Raw genomic sequence first — 17613 nt, 5'->3', positions numbered from 1 at the left:
TTTCTTTGTTGTTTTTTATTCAACCAAAAATAATTGAACACAACTTGAAATATGTATACTATTTACAAAACAACTTCTTACCAACCAGCTGGAAATTGTAGGAAGGTTTCAGAGAATCCTTTATACAAGATCCAGACATAATCCTAAATATAATACCATAACAGGTTTACTCGCTAAATAGGACACTTAGAGTATCACAAATAAAAACATTGCCGTATTAGCCTAAATTGAATTTTTTCCCCAAATAATTTAATTTTGGACAGATTATGTTGCATATAGGTCGCTCTTCTCTTATTTGTTTGGTTTCCATCCCTGTATGTTCAATATAGGTACACATAATTTCCCATCCCTAAAATCACAGTACAGTGGGTACATTGTAGTCTTTTAAGTATTTTATCTGTCAATTTGTAGGAACCAACTACAGTTCCGATCAGGCCATCTGCGGGAATGGAAGTTGTATTGTCACCAACTTTTTGCAATATAACATCTTAATATCGCCGATTCATCTTCTTAAACTTCTCGTAATGGTAGTCATCTGTTGCCTTTTCGTTATTTGGCCGTTTGCGGAAGTTTGGAGGGTCCGATGCTGTGGATTGAATGGGTGATGTGTTTAAACACAAACATAAATTTCAACGTGGGTCAACGGGCACTTACTCTCTGGTCCAGGTTTTTCCGTGTCCCCTACACGCAGTGGCCTAGCTTTAGGTTCTTCTTTCTCTCGTCTATGATGCCTCTGAGCGCTGTTAGCGTCCTCATGATAGACTGTGGGAAGAAGATGACGAAAGCGTGGTGAGGAGACATTTCTCCATGATTGATGTGTACATTAATGTAAGGGTTAAACCTACAGCGGTTATGCTGGACATAGTTGACAGCAATGTTAGTAGGCACAAATGAAGTGCCATTGTCTTTTTTCTTGTTCCTTTGTTCTGCGAGCAGCTTGGCTTTGGCTTCTTCTGTCTGGATGATGTTTTTTATCTTTGCACTGGAAGACAGATAAAAGGTAATCATTTGTTTTGTTTGTTTTTAAAAGTATTTTATTCAATAAGTGTGCTTTGACGTACTCAATTCCAAGGTCAACTTCTGGGATTCCACTCAGCATCTGATTGGACAACATTTCCTCTGTCTTCTTGGCAGAGTTGACGCGGATGTTCTCTGGCAGCTCATACAGGTGGTCCTCCGCATTTTTCACCTTGACTTTTTGTTCTTCCGCTTCTACGAGACCCTTTTTTCTTCTCAGTTCTGTCTCAATGTATTTCATCCTGATCAAGTCAAATAATAAGCATGTAGAAATTGACTGAAAAATACACCCAACATTAACTGCGTGGGAGGACTAATGAGAAAATAGCATAACAAATCTTTTGAACAAGCTAACAGGTCTAGATTAACATGAAATGTTGGCATTTTTAAAAAGTGTTTAATAGAAATTACAAAGACTTACATGTCTGCATCTTCATCTCTTCTATTTGTCTCAGCTGAAAATGAAGTACCAAGGTTAAGGTCTGTATCATCTTCTGTCCTATGAAGACAAAAACAAGCTACATTAGATCATAAGTGTATAATATGAAAAACAACACAATATATATTTTGGAGTTGTTCCTACATGTCTCGATTCCGATCCTTGACTTTTTTCATGTCAACAACCCCTCCAGTTTTGAGCTTGAAAGGGTCATTCTGTAAAATGAGTGGATATTATTCACTGAACAGTAAAAATAAGACATACAGTAGACAAAATGTAGATTTTATATTGAATTAGTACATTTAAGAGAGTACTTACATCAACCTCTGCATCAGGGGGCAATTTTTCTCCAACGAGTAAGGCAGTCACACTACATCACAACAATCATAGTTGGCTTATTAGTAAAGTTAGATATAGCTATATAATTGCATACAAGCTACATTCAGTCTGATTGTACATGGAAGATTACCTGACTCCGTTCTGTCGTCGCCGTAGGCTTTGTAGTTCTTTGGCCTCTTCTACTTTACATCTGAAAGGTCCAAAATTAAGACAGGGTTAAAAGATGAATAACGTAAATTGCATTTGTTATTTACTGTATTAGGAGGCGATGATAGATAGATAGCAAGGCGTTAGATGTGGCACGTAACATTTAAACCGATGTAATATTTTACCTCACTTCTTGAGTCGTTTCGTCTTCCTCAACATCAGAAGAATTTCTTCTTCTTCTAAAATTCTTACCAGAAGGCATTTTAATGTATAAAAATGTTGAAGGTCCCTTCGCTCACTAGCGTGACTGCTTGTACTGAAAGTGTTCGCGGAAGTGGAAGGGGGACAATTTTGAAATGCGCACAAAACAATTCACTAATCACTTCCGTTTTCTTTTTCGTTATCAAAACAAACATGGCGACTTCCAGGCAGGTCGGGAGTATGCTGGCGATAGCTGCGAGATTTTTGCGTCCGTAAGTTCCCACAACTGCTCCTAAATAATTCAATGTTTTTATACTGAAACTGTCTCAAAGTTGTTTTGTTTTTTTGCTTGCAGACATTTAGCTCTTTTAAAGGTGACATATTCGTTACGTGTTTTGACTTGATTATATTTACAGCGAGACACTTTAATTTAGGCTGTCAATAATGCCTGCCATTACTTACTACTTCAGTAGTAATATTTAAACGATGGTAAATACTTACATAATATTTTTGAACAGTGAGTCAAGTTTTCGCATATGGGACACGTGATGTTGTTCGCTTCATTTTAATGTTCTATTTTTCTTATTTATTCCCTCGAATGTGCCCTTTTGATGCATGATGACAAATGCAATGATTGTCATGGAATTATTGTTTAAACACGCAACCATATTTGACTCAAAGGTAAAATATATCCCAAAAAATACACATTTTAAATTTGGCACATGACAACCAATCTCTCTCTGCACAAATTACCCAAAAAAAGAATATGCAATTGCAATGAAGCCAAAATATGTTAAAAGCTATCCCAGAAGCGTTCATGTCCTCTTATAATATTATTTGTTGTTTTTCTTTGTTTTTCCCAGCAGTCTGGATGCCCTTTGGCACCATGGTGCCACTCACAGGTTAGTATTTATGGAAGGTAACATTGAAATAGCTGTCAAAAATCTGAATTTGCTGATTAACAGGAACAGAATTACTACACACTATACATTAGTATGATCATCTATTGTATTGCACCAAGTTTCAGTCATTCAATCATAAAATAGGAATGAGACAGACTAACACTCTATTTGTCTTTGGTGCAGTCAATGCCAGAGTTCTGGTTTTCACTGGCTTTCACAAAGCAAAGTGGTCAAGAGCAGGTTGCCTCAACACTGGCTTGTTCCTGGTCTGTATCCGACCTTCGTTTATGGCTTTTTCTTTTAAATGCTTTTTCAATCTGTGGATTGTTTTATTACAGGGAGGAGCTTGTTTGTGCAGACACAGGACACACCAAATCCAAACAGCCTCAAGTTTCTGCCCGGGCGTATTGTTCTTGAATCAGGAACTATGGATTTTTCCAGTCCACGTGACGCATACACCTCACCCTTAGCCAGGTATATGGTTCTTCAGGAACATTTTAAGATAGAAATGACCTTACAGGAGATAAAACTATAACATTGGTGGCACTCAAAGTGTTATTTTTTAACAAAAAAGAAATATTCTTCTGTTCTTTATTGTTTGCAGACAGTTATTTAGAATTGATGGCGTCAAGAGTATCTTCCTGGGACCTGACTTTATTACCATAACCAGGGTAATGTCCACTGGGTTGAATAACAAACAAAATGAATTCTAAATTATTTTTTTTGTCTTCTTTTAGGCTGATGAAAATATTGAATGGCGAGTAATCAAACCTGATGTTTTTGCGGCAATTATGGACTTTTTCAATTCTGGGTTACCAGTCGTGAATGAGGATGCTCAACCCAGTGAAGACACCGGTAAAATTAAAACAAATAGGCCTGACATAATGCATCGTGGGGGAATTTTTTTAAGGACTTATTTTCTATTTGCAGCACCGTCAGATGACGATGATGAGGTGGTTGCGATGATAAAGGAACTGTTGGACACTCGGATAAGGTAGCTATCATGCAGAGGTGCTGTTAAGGTATCATTAGCCACATTGCACTTTTCAATTTTTTTTCCCCCCACGCTGTCCTCAGGCCCACAGTGCAGGAAGACGGGGGAGATGTTGTTTATCGTGGCTTTCAGGATGGCGTGGTGAAGTTAAAATTACAGGGATCTTGCACAAGTTGTCCCAGCTCCATCATCACATTGAAGAGTGGAATCCAAAACATGCTGCAGTTTTATGTTCCTGAGGTTGAATCTGTTGAACAGGTCTGTTTTGTTTTCAATTTCTACTTTAATACATCCATTTTTTTCATGTCAATGATTTTTGGTTAATAACTCAAGACAAGCTTTTGTAGCTCAAGTTTTAAGGATTTGGAAGTGAACCTATGACCATTTGTATAGTGTATATAGATAGTATAATAATAAGCATGATTAGGGCTTGTCATTTTTCAATTGTTTTCTCCCTCTAGGTGACGGAAGAAGAGGAGGCGGCTGCTCAAGTGTGAATGAAATTCAGCAAGGACATGAGTTTGTTTCTCCCTCCAATAGGAAATAAGGAGCATCCATGTGACTAGTATACAGTACCACACCATGGGAGTAGGCATCCACCATTATTTCAATCACAACCCCGGGCAAATTCCTTTTGGTTCAATAGCTAATTCATTTACAGTATAATCACACAAACATGAACACATCTGGAAGCTGCTACTCCTAATGGATTTGTTTAAACGCACAATATTTATATATTAAAATGTACTCAAACAATCTGTGTTGTAGTGTTTCCTTTACTGCATTTTAGTTTACAAGAGACCTTGAGTCCTTGAATGCTTCTTTGTTTTGCGATGCTGGTGTATAGGCACCAAACGGGTCTGCATACGTCCATCGATATCATATAAATTATGACGCGCCCCGTGAGTCAATTAGGACGGGTTGTCGCACTTATCGCTATATTACGGCGGAGATATTTAATCAACATAGCTTTTTAATCAACATTGAAATAGCTGTAGACTGCGCAGAATTTAAAAGGCTCATTAACGCAAGGGATGTAGTCATTTTACTGTATATCTAATTAAATGTCAATGTCAATTTTGAATCAGAATCACGTTCATTCCTTTTGTTATAAACCAAACTGTTTGAAAATATGCCAATAATGTTGCGAATTAAGACTATTTAGTCTATAAACACCAGTGGGAGTAGGTGACGCAAGGTGGCCGATATTCAAACAAGCCAGCGACCCAGACTTTATACATCTAGCCAAGTGTATGTAGCATCTAAGATCCGGCTGCCACGTCAGGAGAGACGACGTTGAAAGGTAGGACCTGAGTGACAGATTGATATCGCCAATCAGACAAAAGGCGGAAGTTATCCCTTGGCTTTGATTTGTCCAAAATATTAAAAGGCGGAGCGACATTGTCAGACTGACAGGCTCGCACATCTCAGCTGCCTGAGTGAGTGACTGGCATCCGATTAGAAGACATGTGTGGTGAGTGCTAGATTAATTCAGATATTTAACCCATTTAGTCTTTATTTTTTTCCGGGATCTATTTGGAATATAAACATAGATCTTTTTTTTAGCCTTAATAAATTAGCCTGAGATGGCTAACCCAAGTTAGCGAATTGATTGTACTGTGAGATGCGAATGGTGCGAATGACGCTGTTAGTTCTTTAGAGATGAAAAGACCAATAGTATGTTTCTTTTTTTTATTTACTCGATCTGAGTGTCAAAATGTAATCATTTATCTGATGGAAGCAGATCGGATCGAATTGCAGTGATCCAGCTCGGCTACAGCTAACCCCGACTGGCAAATTGACGCTGTAATAATCAAGTGTAATTTAGAGATTTTACTCATTAATGGTCTTGAGTTGACGTTGTTTATTCATTGAATAATTAGTAATAATGAGAGATGTACCTCTGTAGAATCGGGGATTCGACCGTTTCAGTTAGTTTTGGGAAATAGATGTCAAAAGTAACATTGATTTGCTTTTGACAGTAGATGTCATCAGCTGTTCTGTCTCCCTCTCATATCTGTCACTACAATGTCCTGCTACAGTTAACCAGTCTAATTGATGTTATTTTTGGAAGTTAAACTTGGAATCTACACTTATTTGCACATCATTAAGCAAACTAAGGTTTAGATGAAATCTGTATAAAATAAAATGTTACATTTATCCCTCTAAAATTGAGAAATATCTGAAATCAATTTTCTCCTAATTTAAATCGACATCAATACTGACAGATATAATCCAAATATATTTATTACTTTTCTGAACACGTGAGAAAATACTTCAAACCAAAAAAGTCCTGACTATTGACCTCTAGTGAGCCTTGAATTGGAATATATGACACATGTATTACTGTGGGATCATCTTGGATGGATCAAACCTGCTTCATGTATTCATATTTATTGCTGTCTGAGATTAATTGATTTGAAATAAAATAGGGTCTTTTATAAACTCTCATGCGTTACAGCATCACCTGCTATTTTGAATGGGAGCTCTGTTAAACTAGGCCGCCCTCTGCTTGTAAATATGGGCTGCTTCATCAATGGTTAACTGTTTGACCAAATGCACACTGTGCTCACTGTCAATGGATAGGTTGGTTTGCTGAGTGAAGTTAAAGCTCTGAAAAAGTTGTATTTGTCTTTTAAAATACAACTTCCCAAAGTAGCACAAAGCCAAAAGCAGGCAGCGACATAGGATTCCAATGTCTTAATCGTAGCATATAAAAAAAAAAAACTGAAAACATTTATTGAAAAAAAAATGCCACTGATTTCATCGGTGTTAGTTCTAAGCATGTCCTTTTCTGAAGTGCTTGATCAAAATTAATAATTCATTTACGATAAAGCGATATGTTAGCAAATCCGAAGCAAGAATGCTTTCTTTTCTAATGGAAACATTTTAACAATGCAATACCAAATATATTAAAACAACTGGTGTCAATCTGCATTTTGAAAGGGCTTATGTTTGACGTTTTTTTTTTTTTTTTGAGTGTCAGACTTTCTTTCCATTGTCTTTGTACACCTCAAGCAGAGCACACACATAGACTCAGTTTCTCATCACATTCTTTTGTCCAAAAACAGGTTATGCAGCCTTGGACCACTCACAAGACTATTTCTTTTGTCCGATAGTATGTCAGGCTCTGACATGCTTTTTACAAATATTGCCAAATGTATTGTATAGCAGAATACGGTGACATTACGATTGTAGAATTCCCCTCCAACTTTAATCAGCTGTTTGAGGAAATTAAATTTCTGATCAACAATGAGGATATTCTTTAGCGAGGTTACCGGAACTACGGCTTACTAAAAATAAGTGTGGTTATACCTCTTAATGCAACTTGAACATCACTGATCAACGTACCGGTAATTCATATTAACACTATGCCTGTCCCATTAGGAATTTTTGCCTATCTCAACTACCACGTGCCAAGGACTCGCCGTGAGATCCTTGAAATCCTCCTAAAAGGTCTGCGACGTCTGGAGTATCGAGGCTATGACTCTGCGGGTGAGACTCATGAGAAAATGGTTATCAGCATCACGCTCTGGATTGTTTATCTTTGTTTCACTCCCAAGTTGTCGAACCAGAGGACACTCACCTTGATTATGTCTATTCATAGACACCACACAATTGAAAGCTAATTGGCCTACCATTTTTGTGGGCATATAAAATCACTGGGAAAAAAAAGATCAGGTGGCTTATAAGAAACATGTCATTTATTTGAATCAGGTGTCGGCATTGATGGGGGGAATGCCAAGGAATGGGAGACAGCTGCCAGGAGCATCACATTGATTAAGCAGCGTGGGAAAGTGAAGGCTCTTGATGAGGAGATCTACAGTAAGCTGAAAGTAGTCAAATCATTTGACAATAAACATGACTGTCCCTCCTTATCCAGTTTTGATCTGGTGTTCAAGTGGTGTGTTTTGTTTTTAGAACAGCAAGATCTGGATCTTGAAGTGGAGTTGGATGTTCACCTCGGGATCGCTCACACCCGCTGGGCCACCCACGGAGAACCAAGTCCAGTTAACAGCCACCCGCACAGATCAGACAAGACCAATGGTCAGTGCTATGGTCAATGTCTGAATAAATGACGACCAGAGTTCTTTATTTATCTCGACACATGCAAAGTGCTCATAAAAAAGATTTGTGATTACTAATAAGCCTTCTTATCTACTGAAAACATTTAAATTTAAACCGATTCAGGGTGTCCCATGCCTGTTGGCCATAATTGGCTGGGCTCCAGCATCCCCGCGAGCCATGTGAGGATAAGTGGTTTGGAAAATGAGTGAATAAATTTGCATGTATATTATGGTCAAATCAAATCAAAAGCATTTATTGTCATCATACACAGCCGCATATAACAAAATTGCTCCATTATATGATTCTGCCATTTGTTCTCATTTATTGTTATTCCCATAAAATGCATGCCTACTTGAATGATTTTGGAAAGATAAAATGCGGTGAGTCGTCAGGTCACGATGCCTCTGCATTTATTGTTTTTCTTTTTGGTCTGCAGAGTTTATTGTCATTCACAATGGAATTATCACCAACTATAAAGATTTAAGGAAATTCTTGGTGAGCAGCGCATATTCTTCTTTAGTCATTGATATTGAACTAAAAAAATAACTTACACAAGAATGTACTCTTTAATGCAGACACTCAAAGGCTATGAATTTGAGTCGGAGACCGACACGGAGTCCATTGCCAAGTTGGTGAAGTACATGTACGACAACCGTGAGAGTAATGACATCAGTTTTGCCACTCTGGTGGAAAGAGTAACACAGCAACTGGTAACGAACACACACACACACACACACACACACACGCACGTACAATGATCACAGATTTTCAGACAGAATTGTGATTCTCTGTTCTTAGGAAGGTGCTTTTGCGCTGGTCTTTAAGAGTGTTCACTTCCCCGACGAGGCAGTCGTCACAAGGTAAACGGCTGCTAATTGATATTTTGTAGTCCATAAATTCATATTGTAGCTGTTTCACCCTTCAAGCTACTTTGAAAACATGATAAGAGTGCATTTGACCTTGTCTTCATGTTCATGCTCCAGTAATTGCTATTTGATTGCTGTGTAGGAGGGGCAGTCCTCTTCTGATTGGTGTGCGAAGTGACCATAAACTCTCAACAGACCATATTCCTGTGGTTTACCGCTCAAGTAAGTGCCGTGGGATGCCATGTTTTTGTTGAATAACTTGATTATGATTTTGAACTTGTCTTTTTATCTCTTAGCTGCAAAAGAGAAAAACAACTGCACTTCCCTCCCTAGAGTCGACCAGGACACCTGCCTGTTCCCTGTGGATGAGAAAGCTGTTGAGTATTACTTTGCCTCTGATGCAAGGTAAGCATGTGCTACCGACCGATTCTTAAGTAGCATCGTGCCACAGTTTTATCAGAACAGGAATCAGTGCTGATTTTGTGCCTGCAGTGCTGTTATAGAGCACACCAATCGGGTCATCTTCCTCGAGGATGACGACGTGGCCGCTGTGAGCGAAGGAAGGCTGTCCATCCACAGGATCAAACGCAGAGTCGGGGACTACCAGGGCCGTGCTATCCAGACCCTTCAGATGGAGCTGGAGCAAATCATGAAAGGTGATTTGAGGTCTCCATTATTTGTTTCTGCATCAACAAAATAGGGAATATAAGTACAATCAGAATTCACATTACATAAAGTGGATTGGATTACAAGGCTGTCATTTCTAGGAGAATTTAAGGTTGCCTTGTATTTGATAAAATATAGTAATGTAATCAATGCTCAGTGATTTTAATTATGTTTTTATAGCATATATCGTGTATTAGAAGGTTAACCAAGAAGATGTAAAATTGTATCCAGTTCTGATGTAACTGCCCACCAAGATAAGGTCATCCCTCTCTGGTTGTAACTGCAATCCTCCAGCAGAGAGCAGAACTGAGTTTCTGTTGGCTGGATTCACACTTGCATTCCTTTGTGGTTCAATCAATTGTCAGCTGCTCGCCTCTTTCTGGAAGCGATCTTCAGAATAACCCAATTCGCGTGACCCAGATTTCTTGCAGAGACAAACTGAAAAACACACGTTTTGTCACAGTTTACTGGGAGTGGAAAAACATCAAGTCCCTTATGCACCGCCTTTCTTTTGTCCAATTTACCCAGTGTTTCAAACATGAATGTGGGACATGTGTCAGGGCTTGCCCCTAAGCACTGTGTATATTTGTATTGGCTTTTAGGGGGTTATTGTGTATCAACAATACTATCTAATCCAGGCCAGCTCTTTATTCAACTTTTATAGAGTGCTTATTTAACCTAATGTTCACCATTGGTGAATATTTGCTGTTATCTCTCCCAATCAAAATGGATTAGACATCCACCAATGGCGCTGAAGCATAAACATAGACATCCTCGCCACTGTCAGATAAGGACTTTAATTCATTCATTTGTTTTCCATTCCGCTTATTCTCCCAAGGGTCGCGGGGGCGCTGGAGCCTTTCTCCGCCAACTTTGAGACACCTTCAGGGGGTTGCCAAATTTAAAAGAAAAATGTAGTGTATTTCTGTTTTTATCCATTTTAATTTAATTCATTTTATTGCAATGTATTTATGAAAATAATATTCAAACATACATTAATGATGACACATCGACATTAATGGGATGTTTTCGCATGTAAACGTCTTTATGAACTCAAGTTAAGGTTTTTAGAAATGAGTTATTTTTTTTTTTGCAATATTAACAATGTTTCTTTCTTGTTTTTCTTAAACAGGCAACTATAGCTCCTTCATGCAAAAGGAAATCTTTGAGCAGCCGGAGTCTGTGGTCAACACGATGAGAGGACGTGTCAACTTTGATGAGCAAACAGGTTGGACCAACTGGCAGATCAGTGGTTTAGTGGAATATTGATAAATCATATACACACACTCCACTCCCATTTGAGCAAAATTCAAATCAATGAGGCGACAAATTCCACACAAATAAGTCAAACAAGTAAATCAGTGAGTGTATATATATTTATTTTCAGACATGGACAATGCAAAACTATCTACATAGGTTTTGTCTACTAACATTTTTTGTATTTTGCTCTACATAATGAAATGAGCGTCATAAATGAGCAACATTTGACTAAAGTATGAAAATCAATTTGAAAGCATAACACATGACAAATTACTTGTCTCTTAGGCTCTGTTTTAATGAGGTGGAAAGTGGTCAGACGTGATGATGGATTGCATGTTTGGTTTATTCCCAGTGACCTTGGGTGGACTTAAAGACCACATTAAAGAAATCCAGAGATGCAGACGCTTGATCCTCATTGCATGCGGCACCAGCTACCATGCCGGCGTCGCGGTGAGGAGACGCTAAATTTATTGAAGTTCGATCTAATTTGGCATTTTTTTGCTGCTCCAGCCAGGCCAGTGCTCAACTTGTTTGTTGCTCCCTCAGACCCGGCAGGTCCTGGAGGAGCTGACGGAGCTGCCTGTGATGGTGGAGCTGGCCAGTGATTTTCTGGACCGGAACACGCCCGTCTTTCGAGATGACGTCTGCTTCTTTATTAGCCAGTCAGGTGAAGATTATGCGAGCCATGTTTGTTCTCTGCTTTCCATGTCAGAGAGCCAATTTGTACATTTGCTTAGTAATCTGTTTATCTTCTATTTTATGTGGAGTCCATTACAAGGCTCCTTTGAGGCTCGCTCAAGAACAGATTTGTATGTGTCATTTTTGAACAAATTGACAACTAAAATAACCTTTTAGGGGAGACGGCGGACAGCCTAATGGCACTGCGCTACTGTAAGGAAAGGGGGGCTCTGACTGTGGGCGTCACCAACACGGTGGGCAGCTCCATTTCTCGGGAGACTGACTGTGGAGTCCACATCAATGCCGGACCTGAGATCGGTGTAGCCAGCACTAAGGTGAGGCAAAAATTAAATGTCTTTTGGGTCAAAATACACAAAGTGTCAGGAATTACAACACACGTTAATCACTTGTATGGCTTTCATTTACCTTGTATTGGGGTTCCCATTGTGTCTCATGGGAAAGAGACACTACTTGCTTGCTCCTAGGTGACCTCACAGTTCGGCAACATTCAAAATGGTTTGTTCATTGGCATATTTTTGCTTTATGAGACCTACTTGGATCCTAAATTTCAACTTGGTGGGTGAGCAAAGGGGGTCATAACATTATAAAGTGAGAATTTATATTTGCAGAAAATATTAAGTTAGCCTGTTAATCCCCACGTGTGTTTAGTTAGGTTTTTTTTGTAGTAATTCGTTCTTTTGTGCACTTTCGTCAATGTCTGTTTTTTCATTTTGACTGATGGAGAATTTCATGATCCAGACTTCTCTAATATTTCTTGCATCTTTTTCCTTATTTTCTAGAACAATTCATTTACATATATCTGTGCATCTTTTTATGACTTAGTCAAAATACAGTAGTCTGTCTTTGCTTAACTTAAAATAGTCAATTTTGCATACACATTTTGCATATTCAAGGTTTTAACTCTAAATAACATAGTATGAGAGACCTTTTATCAATTAATATTTGTGATAGACATTGTTCACTGCAAGCCCCTCCCATTTTTAATGCAGTAGACTCCTATCTATATCAATCCATGGCAGCCAGGGAGTTGAATTGAATTAATAACATAATTACCTATTTAGATTATTTTTTTTATGGTTGAGCTCATCTGATTGTTTTCAGAAATCAAAAACAGGCCATCAGCACATAACTTTTTCCACTCTGTTCCGCACCAAGAAATAGCTCTGCAATAATTGATTACATCATCTCATGAATGAAGCCTTCACCTGGCTGCATTCAATAATAATCCAACACGTGCCTTTTCTCGCCTATTCTCCTACGTGTACAAGGTTGACATTGTCGTCTCAAGGGTCAGAAGCTCATAACCAGATTACCAGATTGTGCAGGTGGATCTAATTATGAATCCACCAATTATATATACACAAAGGCACATAAGTAATAATATCTGTAAGGTTTATTTGTTTAAAGAACGAGAATGACGCAGGTCCCGGGCCGGCCTTTTGAGTTTGGCACCGGGACTTGAGTGGTGTGCTGCTCCAACGCTTGCAAACACGCCTCACAGACGCCATCATTTACTGCTTGGCTGCCTGGGCCACACAGCCAGTCCAAGCTTTGCTGCACAAGCTACCTCAACAGATTACTGGAGAACACGTGTCATGTAGCACGACTCCAATTTAGCCCGATGTAACGTGAGATGCTCTGTGGAGAATTGGTAAAAATCGAATATATCCGACCGTAACGAACATCTTACTTCTTTCACTTCCATTCATAGAGATTGACGTCCACAGCAATTTGAGTGTATGTCACAGTTCAAATGGATTGAATATCTGATTTCTTCGTTTACATTTTATTATAGATAATGGGCAAAGTTACTTTGTGGTCTATTTGCTGATCTCTCACTTTTTAAAATATTTTTCAAAAGCAAGTAAACGTAAATGTCATTTTTTTTCGAATTGAATAAATAGATAAAAAAGATGTCGGCTCTAACGACTGAGGTCATTTATCTTTGAAGATCAGCCTCTGAACTCTGGAAGAGTTGCGTTTTGTTAAAAAGGAAAAACAGAAACAACTTTAAATGCTTGTATAATTAATCTTCTGAACACCAGCATGTCTTATGTAATTAATCAGCTTCAAATAAACATTGTCTCTCCCCAATGGGCACAGAAGTCCTTAACTGGTGCCGAGATGAAGGAACAAACCGCACATTGTTGATGACAGCAGGCGTCAGGTCGCGCTAGACTAATGTGACGCAATGCTATGTCTTGCCCAACTTTCAAGCATTTATTCTCGGATGTGTCCACTTGACTTGCATTTCTCATCTGTTCTGCATCATTTGGTTGAGGCCCAAAACACAATCGCAAGGGGAGCCAACAGCTTTTTTTGTTTTTGATGTGTGCAGGCCTACACGAGCCAGTTTGTGGCCCTGGTCATGTTTGCTCTGATGATGTGCGACGATAGAATTTCCATGCAGCCGAGACGTCGTGAAATCATCCAGGGCATGAAGGTGCTTCCAGGTAAAGGGCATCAGTCGTGCCGTGAGCCTGCAGATAGAGAAAAATTAAAATCCTAATCTGTCGCCCTCTCGTGTGCATCAGACCTGATCAAGGAAGTCCTCAGTTTGGATGATGAAATCCAGGACCTGGCAACCGAGCTGTACCAGCAGAAGAGTGTACTAATCATGGGCAGAGGCTACCATTATGCAACCTCCTTGGAAGGAGCTCTGGTAGGCAGACATCTCATTAATTCTTCTTCTTTTTATGATGTGCCTTCCATTCCACTGTAGTTATTCAATGAAGCGTTGAACTTTGTTCCATTTTGCCCCCAGAAAATCAAGGAGATCACATACATGCATTCTGAAGGCATTTTGGCTGGGGAGTTAAAACACGGACCCTTGGCGCTCGTGGACAATCTCATGCCTGTCATCATGATTATCATGAAAGACCACACATATGTCAAATGTCAGAATGCCCTGCAGCAAGTCGTCGCTCGCCAGGTAAGAGAACACAGTTTAAATTTTGGAATTCCTATTTTAAAAAAATAAAAAAATGACATAATGGTATTATATTTTACCAGCATTTTCAAGGGAGATAAGTGCAATGAATTTAGAAATCCATATGGAAGTTAAAAATCTAATCTGAAAAGACTTATTATTTTTAACTTGCAGATTTTTTTGCATTTGGTGCATTTTTTTTTCTATTTAGACCTTGTAGTTTTTGCAAAAGTGTGCTTTGGGCAGGTAAAGGGTCAAATGACCTCTAAAAGGTCATGGCTCGATCAAAGATCTGACAGCTATTTGTTGCGCTTTGGCTCCGACAGGGCCGACCAGTCGTGATCTGCGACCGGGACGATTACGAGAGCATCAGTAGCTCATGCCGCACTATCAAAGTGCCCCACTGTGTGGACTGCCTGCAGGGCATCCTGAGCGTCATTCCTCTGCAGCTACTCTCCTTCCATTTAGCCGTGTTGCGGGGCTACGATGTAAGTCCTCAAAATCTTTGGCTTCGGTGCCCAACAATGTGCAATCTCGATAAGTGTCAAATGGTGCTTTGTATACACTCAGGTGGACTGTCCAAGGAACCTGGCCAAGTCTGTGACAGTGGAGTAAGTGGGCCCACTGGATGAAATGCGGGCGTGCAGTGAGGAAACCAACAAGAAGTCCCGTTTGGCGCACCCTCTTTTATGCATTTTACCCTGTATGTGGCTGTCTCTTCTTTCCGTAATTTCATGTTGGACTTCTCTTAGTGGTTTTGTAGACTGGCAGCATGTTACTCTCCTGTGCTGATTTGGTATAGCGGTACCATGGAATGGGGGTTTCTTAATTTTTGGTCCTTTTAGGAGCCAAAGTTACTGACTAAATGTTTCTTATAAGTGCTTTCATTTAAAGCTGGTGTCTTACTTTCTGTTTGGCTGTTAATTTTTTTTGAAGCGCCAAATTATTTCTAGTCATAATTGCTGCCACTTTCTCAGTTAACCATGAATTTAACGCACACAACTCAATTGTGAGTGTGTAGTAGCATCTTGGTTACATTGTCTTACAGTTGTTTTATTTTTTTATAAAACAAGATTGTCATAATCTTGGGGACTGAATGAAGACCTGAACGTGACTGTCTATTTACATTGAAGTGACAAAAGCGCAATGATGTTACTGCCTTTCCCTCCCTCCCCTCTTGCGTCATGACTACTGCAAACACAATATTGGGACCATTTCTAGTTATTCATTTTATATATGCTTTTTTTTCATTTTCAGTAGAGTCTGAATTTTGTATTGTTACTTGATTGATTTTCAAATGTGAATGTTACAGTCTTTGGAAAAAGAAAAAATGCCAAACCAAACACATGCGGTTAAGGCCGTTGGAAACCAAAATATTATGGATGCTATATGTGTTTGATATGCACGGGCTGTGCTGTTTATGAAGGCAAATCTTGTGATGATGCCCAAGTAGGCTCACACACACAAATACACACACACTCTTGCTATTTTGGCAGTGTGTCACACTATAGCTGCTCGAGATTTGGTCAATGAGAGTGTGATGCAATTTCATATTCAAAACGTGAAGGATTAGGAGTTGCTAGTATTCACCTTTTTTACATTTGCTTTCGACTTTCATTTATTTTGCTTCTACAATCGACCCTTAATCACAGTTTGTGTTTTTCCCCAAAATTGAGCTTTGGTTTGTAATCATTAGTGAAAAAAACTGTATTATCGGAAGTTACTGTTACCAGAATTAGTGGGACTCTATTAGGTATCCCAGTTAATGGCAACTCATTTGTTGACCAGAAGTAACATGTTGAAAAAAAAATGTGCTTAATGATGCTTAGTGGATTAAATTAAATCCAAATCAAATTCTATATGTTTAAAGTTGGCTATGGGTGTTCTTGGAAGAGGATTTTGTCCATTTATATTATATATTGTAATTTCATTTTACATTATGTACTAACAAAAGATCAAGAGATACTTTGGGCTGTTCAGAATTTTTTTTAAACATGAATCCAAAATTCACTATTAAACTTAGATATACTAAGAAAACTGGTTAATGTTGCAGTCTGTTATTGTTTCTTGAATATGCTTAAATAATAGAATATATATAGATGTTAAGTATTATTACATATTTTTCCTACTTATTTTGTCTTCATCTGGAAACATAGCATATGGAAAAATAGGGGAAATTATTAAAAAATATAATTACAGTACTATCATGTTCCACTGTGCTGCCCATTGATTATGAATTTATTTTTTTGGCTAATGTGGGAATTAAAAGGTCACTGGGCTTGTCAATAAACATAATACTCCCTCTCAAATCAGCCCTTTCAGAGGCCGATGTACAAATTGAGCCAAAGGATGACTTCACTTGATGAGCTCATGCAATACGCCACAATACTGCCAAGACACCAATTAAAGCGAAACAATCTATTCAGTATCTGGGATCAAAATTTGAGGTAATATTATAGTTTGATATTTGTGCATTGTTGAAGATGATCGTATACGTGAGGCTCAAGGAGGATTTCCCCTGAAGGAGTGAAAACTCATGAGGGTCGCAGATGTTTCCAGAGGGGCGAAAGAGGCGAATGTTGAGGTCAGTGACAGCGAAAGGCGAGGATGATATGTTGCAGTCTTCACAAGCGCCACACTTCAATCCACTTCAACACCTTGTGGAAGACATATGGTGCCATGCCACTGCTGTCTCCATCCATTTCTTGAAGAAAATCCTGGCCCAAAAGGTGTGTTCATTTTGAAAGCAAAATTTACATAGGTTTTATCCCCCATATCAATCCCAAAAGTAGTGTTAGCACTGTTTTCTCAGCTAAAAGTGTTTTTCAAAATACTTTGTAGTACTTGTGAGACGTGGCTTCATCATTCTTACCCTCACCTTCCAAATGCTGCCGATCCCCATTAGCACCATTTTGCCTTTCCTAAGGCCTGTCCATATTTCCAGAGCATTAGTCGTGCTTGGCTATTTTTCCGTGATGGCTGTGCACGTCTGCATAATGCAGCGTCTGAACATCTGGAGTTGGTTAACCATACCGGTCCAACAAGCCTAACCCTTTCAGAAACTCAATTAGTTTCATTTATTTATT

General features: G+C 38.9%; 3 protein-coding genes across 4 annotated transcripts; 2 read left to right on the top strand and 1 right to left on the bottom strand.

Moving 5' to 3' along the window:
* Window position 1: 1 nt before the first annotated feature.
* Window positions 2–2275, bottom strand: LOC144215958 (splicing factor C9orf78-like). Its single transcript, XM_077745189.1, has 9 exons — window positions 2128–2275; window positions 1926–1985; window positions 1775–1826; window positions 1601–1671; window positions 1439–1516; window positions 1062–1259; window positions 846–982; window positions 655–762; window positions 2–586 (listed from the first exon to the last, which is right to left on the bottom strand). Exons 1-9 carry the CDS (start codon window positions 2202–2204, stop codon window positions 489–491), a joined length of 879 nt encoding a protein of 292 aa, XP_077601315.1. The 5' UTR covers window positions 2205–2275; the 3' UTR covers window positions 2–488.
* A 61-nt stretch (window positions 2276–2336) lies between these two features.
* LOC144215604 (NFU1 iron-sulfur cluster scaffold homolog, mitochondrial-like) lies at window positions 2337–4795 on the top strand. 2 transcript variants are annotated; one of them, XM_077744655.1, is made up of 9 exons: window positions 2337–2415; window positions 3007–3045; window positions 3229–3311; window positions 3384–3519; window positions 3650–3716; window positions 3783–3900; window positions 3976–4039; window positions 4123–4297; window positions 4501–4795. In XM_077744655.1, the coding sequence occupies exons 1-9, from the start codon at window positions 2357–2359 to the stop codon at window positions 4534–4536; spliced, it is 777 nt and encodes a 258-aa protein (XP_077600781.1). In that variant the 5' UTR covers window positions 2337–2356; the 3' UTR covers window positions 4537–4795. The 2 variants fall into 2 exon arrangements, with proteins under 2 accessions (XP_077600781.1, XP_077600782.1); XM_077744656.1 differs by having other exon boundaries at window positions 2358–2415; window positions 3010–3045.
* Window positions 4796–5434: 639 nt separating this feature from the next.
* Window positions 5435–16388, top strand: LOC144215603 (glutamine--fructose-6-phosphate aminotransferase [isomerizing] 1). Its single transcript, XM_077744654.1, has 19 exons — window positions 5435–5513; window positions 7427–7534; window positions 7757–7864; window positions 7961–8086; window positions 8544–8602; window positions 8683–8817; window positions 8906–8967; window positions 9116–9195; window positions 9270–9378; window positions 9466–9629; window positions 10772–10867; window positions 11252–11349; window positions 11446–11566; window positions 11755–11912; window positions 13937–14051; window positions 14133–14260; window positions 14363–14530; window positions 14854–15015; window positions 15098–16388. Exons 1-19 carry the CDS (start codon window positions 5507–5509, stop codon window positions 15140–15142), a joined length of 2049 nt encoding a protein of 682 aa, XP_077600780.1. The 5' UTR covers window positions 5435–5506; the 3' UTR covers window positions 15143–16388.
* Window positions 16389–17613: the final 1225 nt, after the last annotated feature.

The sequence above is a fragment of the Stigmatopora nigra genome, chromosome 22 (genome assembly GCF_051989575.1).
Source record: "Stigmatopora nigra isolate UIUO_SnigA chromosome 22, RoL_Snig_1.1, whole genome shotgun sequence".
Taxonomy (NCBI): domain Eukaryota; kingdom Metazoa; phylum Chordata; class Actinopteri; order Syngnathiformes; family Syngnathidae; genus Stigmatopora; species Stigmatopora nigra.
Note: the sequence above shows the minus strand (reverse complement) of the source record. Positions and strands in the feature narration are given on the sequence as shown.

Coding starts and splice junctions, on each gene's coding strand:
- LOC144215958 (XM_077745189.1), bottom strand. CDS start 2,204: ATGCCTTCTGGTAAGAATTTTAGAAGAAGAAGAAATTCTTCTGATGTT. Junction 1,986..2,127: donor GAAACGACTCAAGAAGTGAG/GTAAAATATTAC, acceptor TGGACCTTTCAG/ATGTAAAGTAGAAGAGGCCA. Junction 983..1,061: donor GAAGTTGACCTTGGAATTGA/GTACGTCAAAGC, acceptor TCTGTCTTCCAG/TGCAAAGATAAAAAACATCA.
- LOC144215604 (XM_077744655.1), top strand. CDS start 2,357: ATGGCGACTTCCAGGCAGGTCGGGAGTATGCTGGCGATAGCTGCGAGA. Junction 2,416..3,006: donor GCTGCGAGATTTTTGCGTCC/GTAAGTTCCCAC, acceptor TGTTTTTCCCAG/CAGTCTGGATGCCCTTTGGC. Junction 3,717..3,782: donor ACTTTATTACCATAACCAGG/GTAATGTCCACT, acceptor GTCTTCTTTTAG/GCTGATGAAAATATTGAATG.
- LOC144215603 (XM_077744654.1), top strand. Junction 9,379..9,465: donor TACTTTGCCTCTGATGCAAG/GTAAGCATGTGC, acceptor TTGTGCCTGCAG/TGCTGTTATAGAGCACACCA. Junction 10,868..11,251: donor CAACTTTGATGAGCAAACAG/GTTGGACCAACT, acceptor GTTTATTCCCAG/TGACCTTGGGTGGACTTAAA.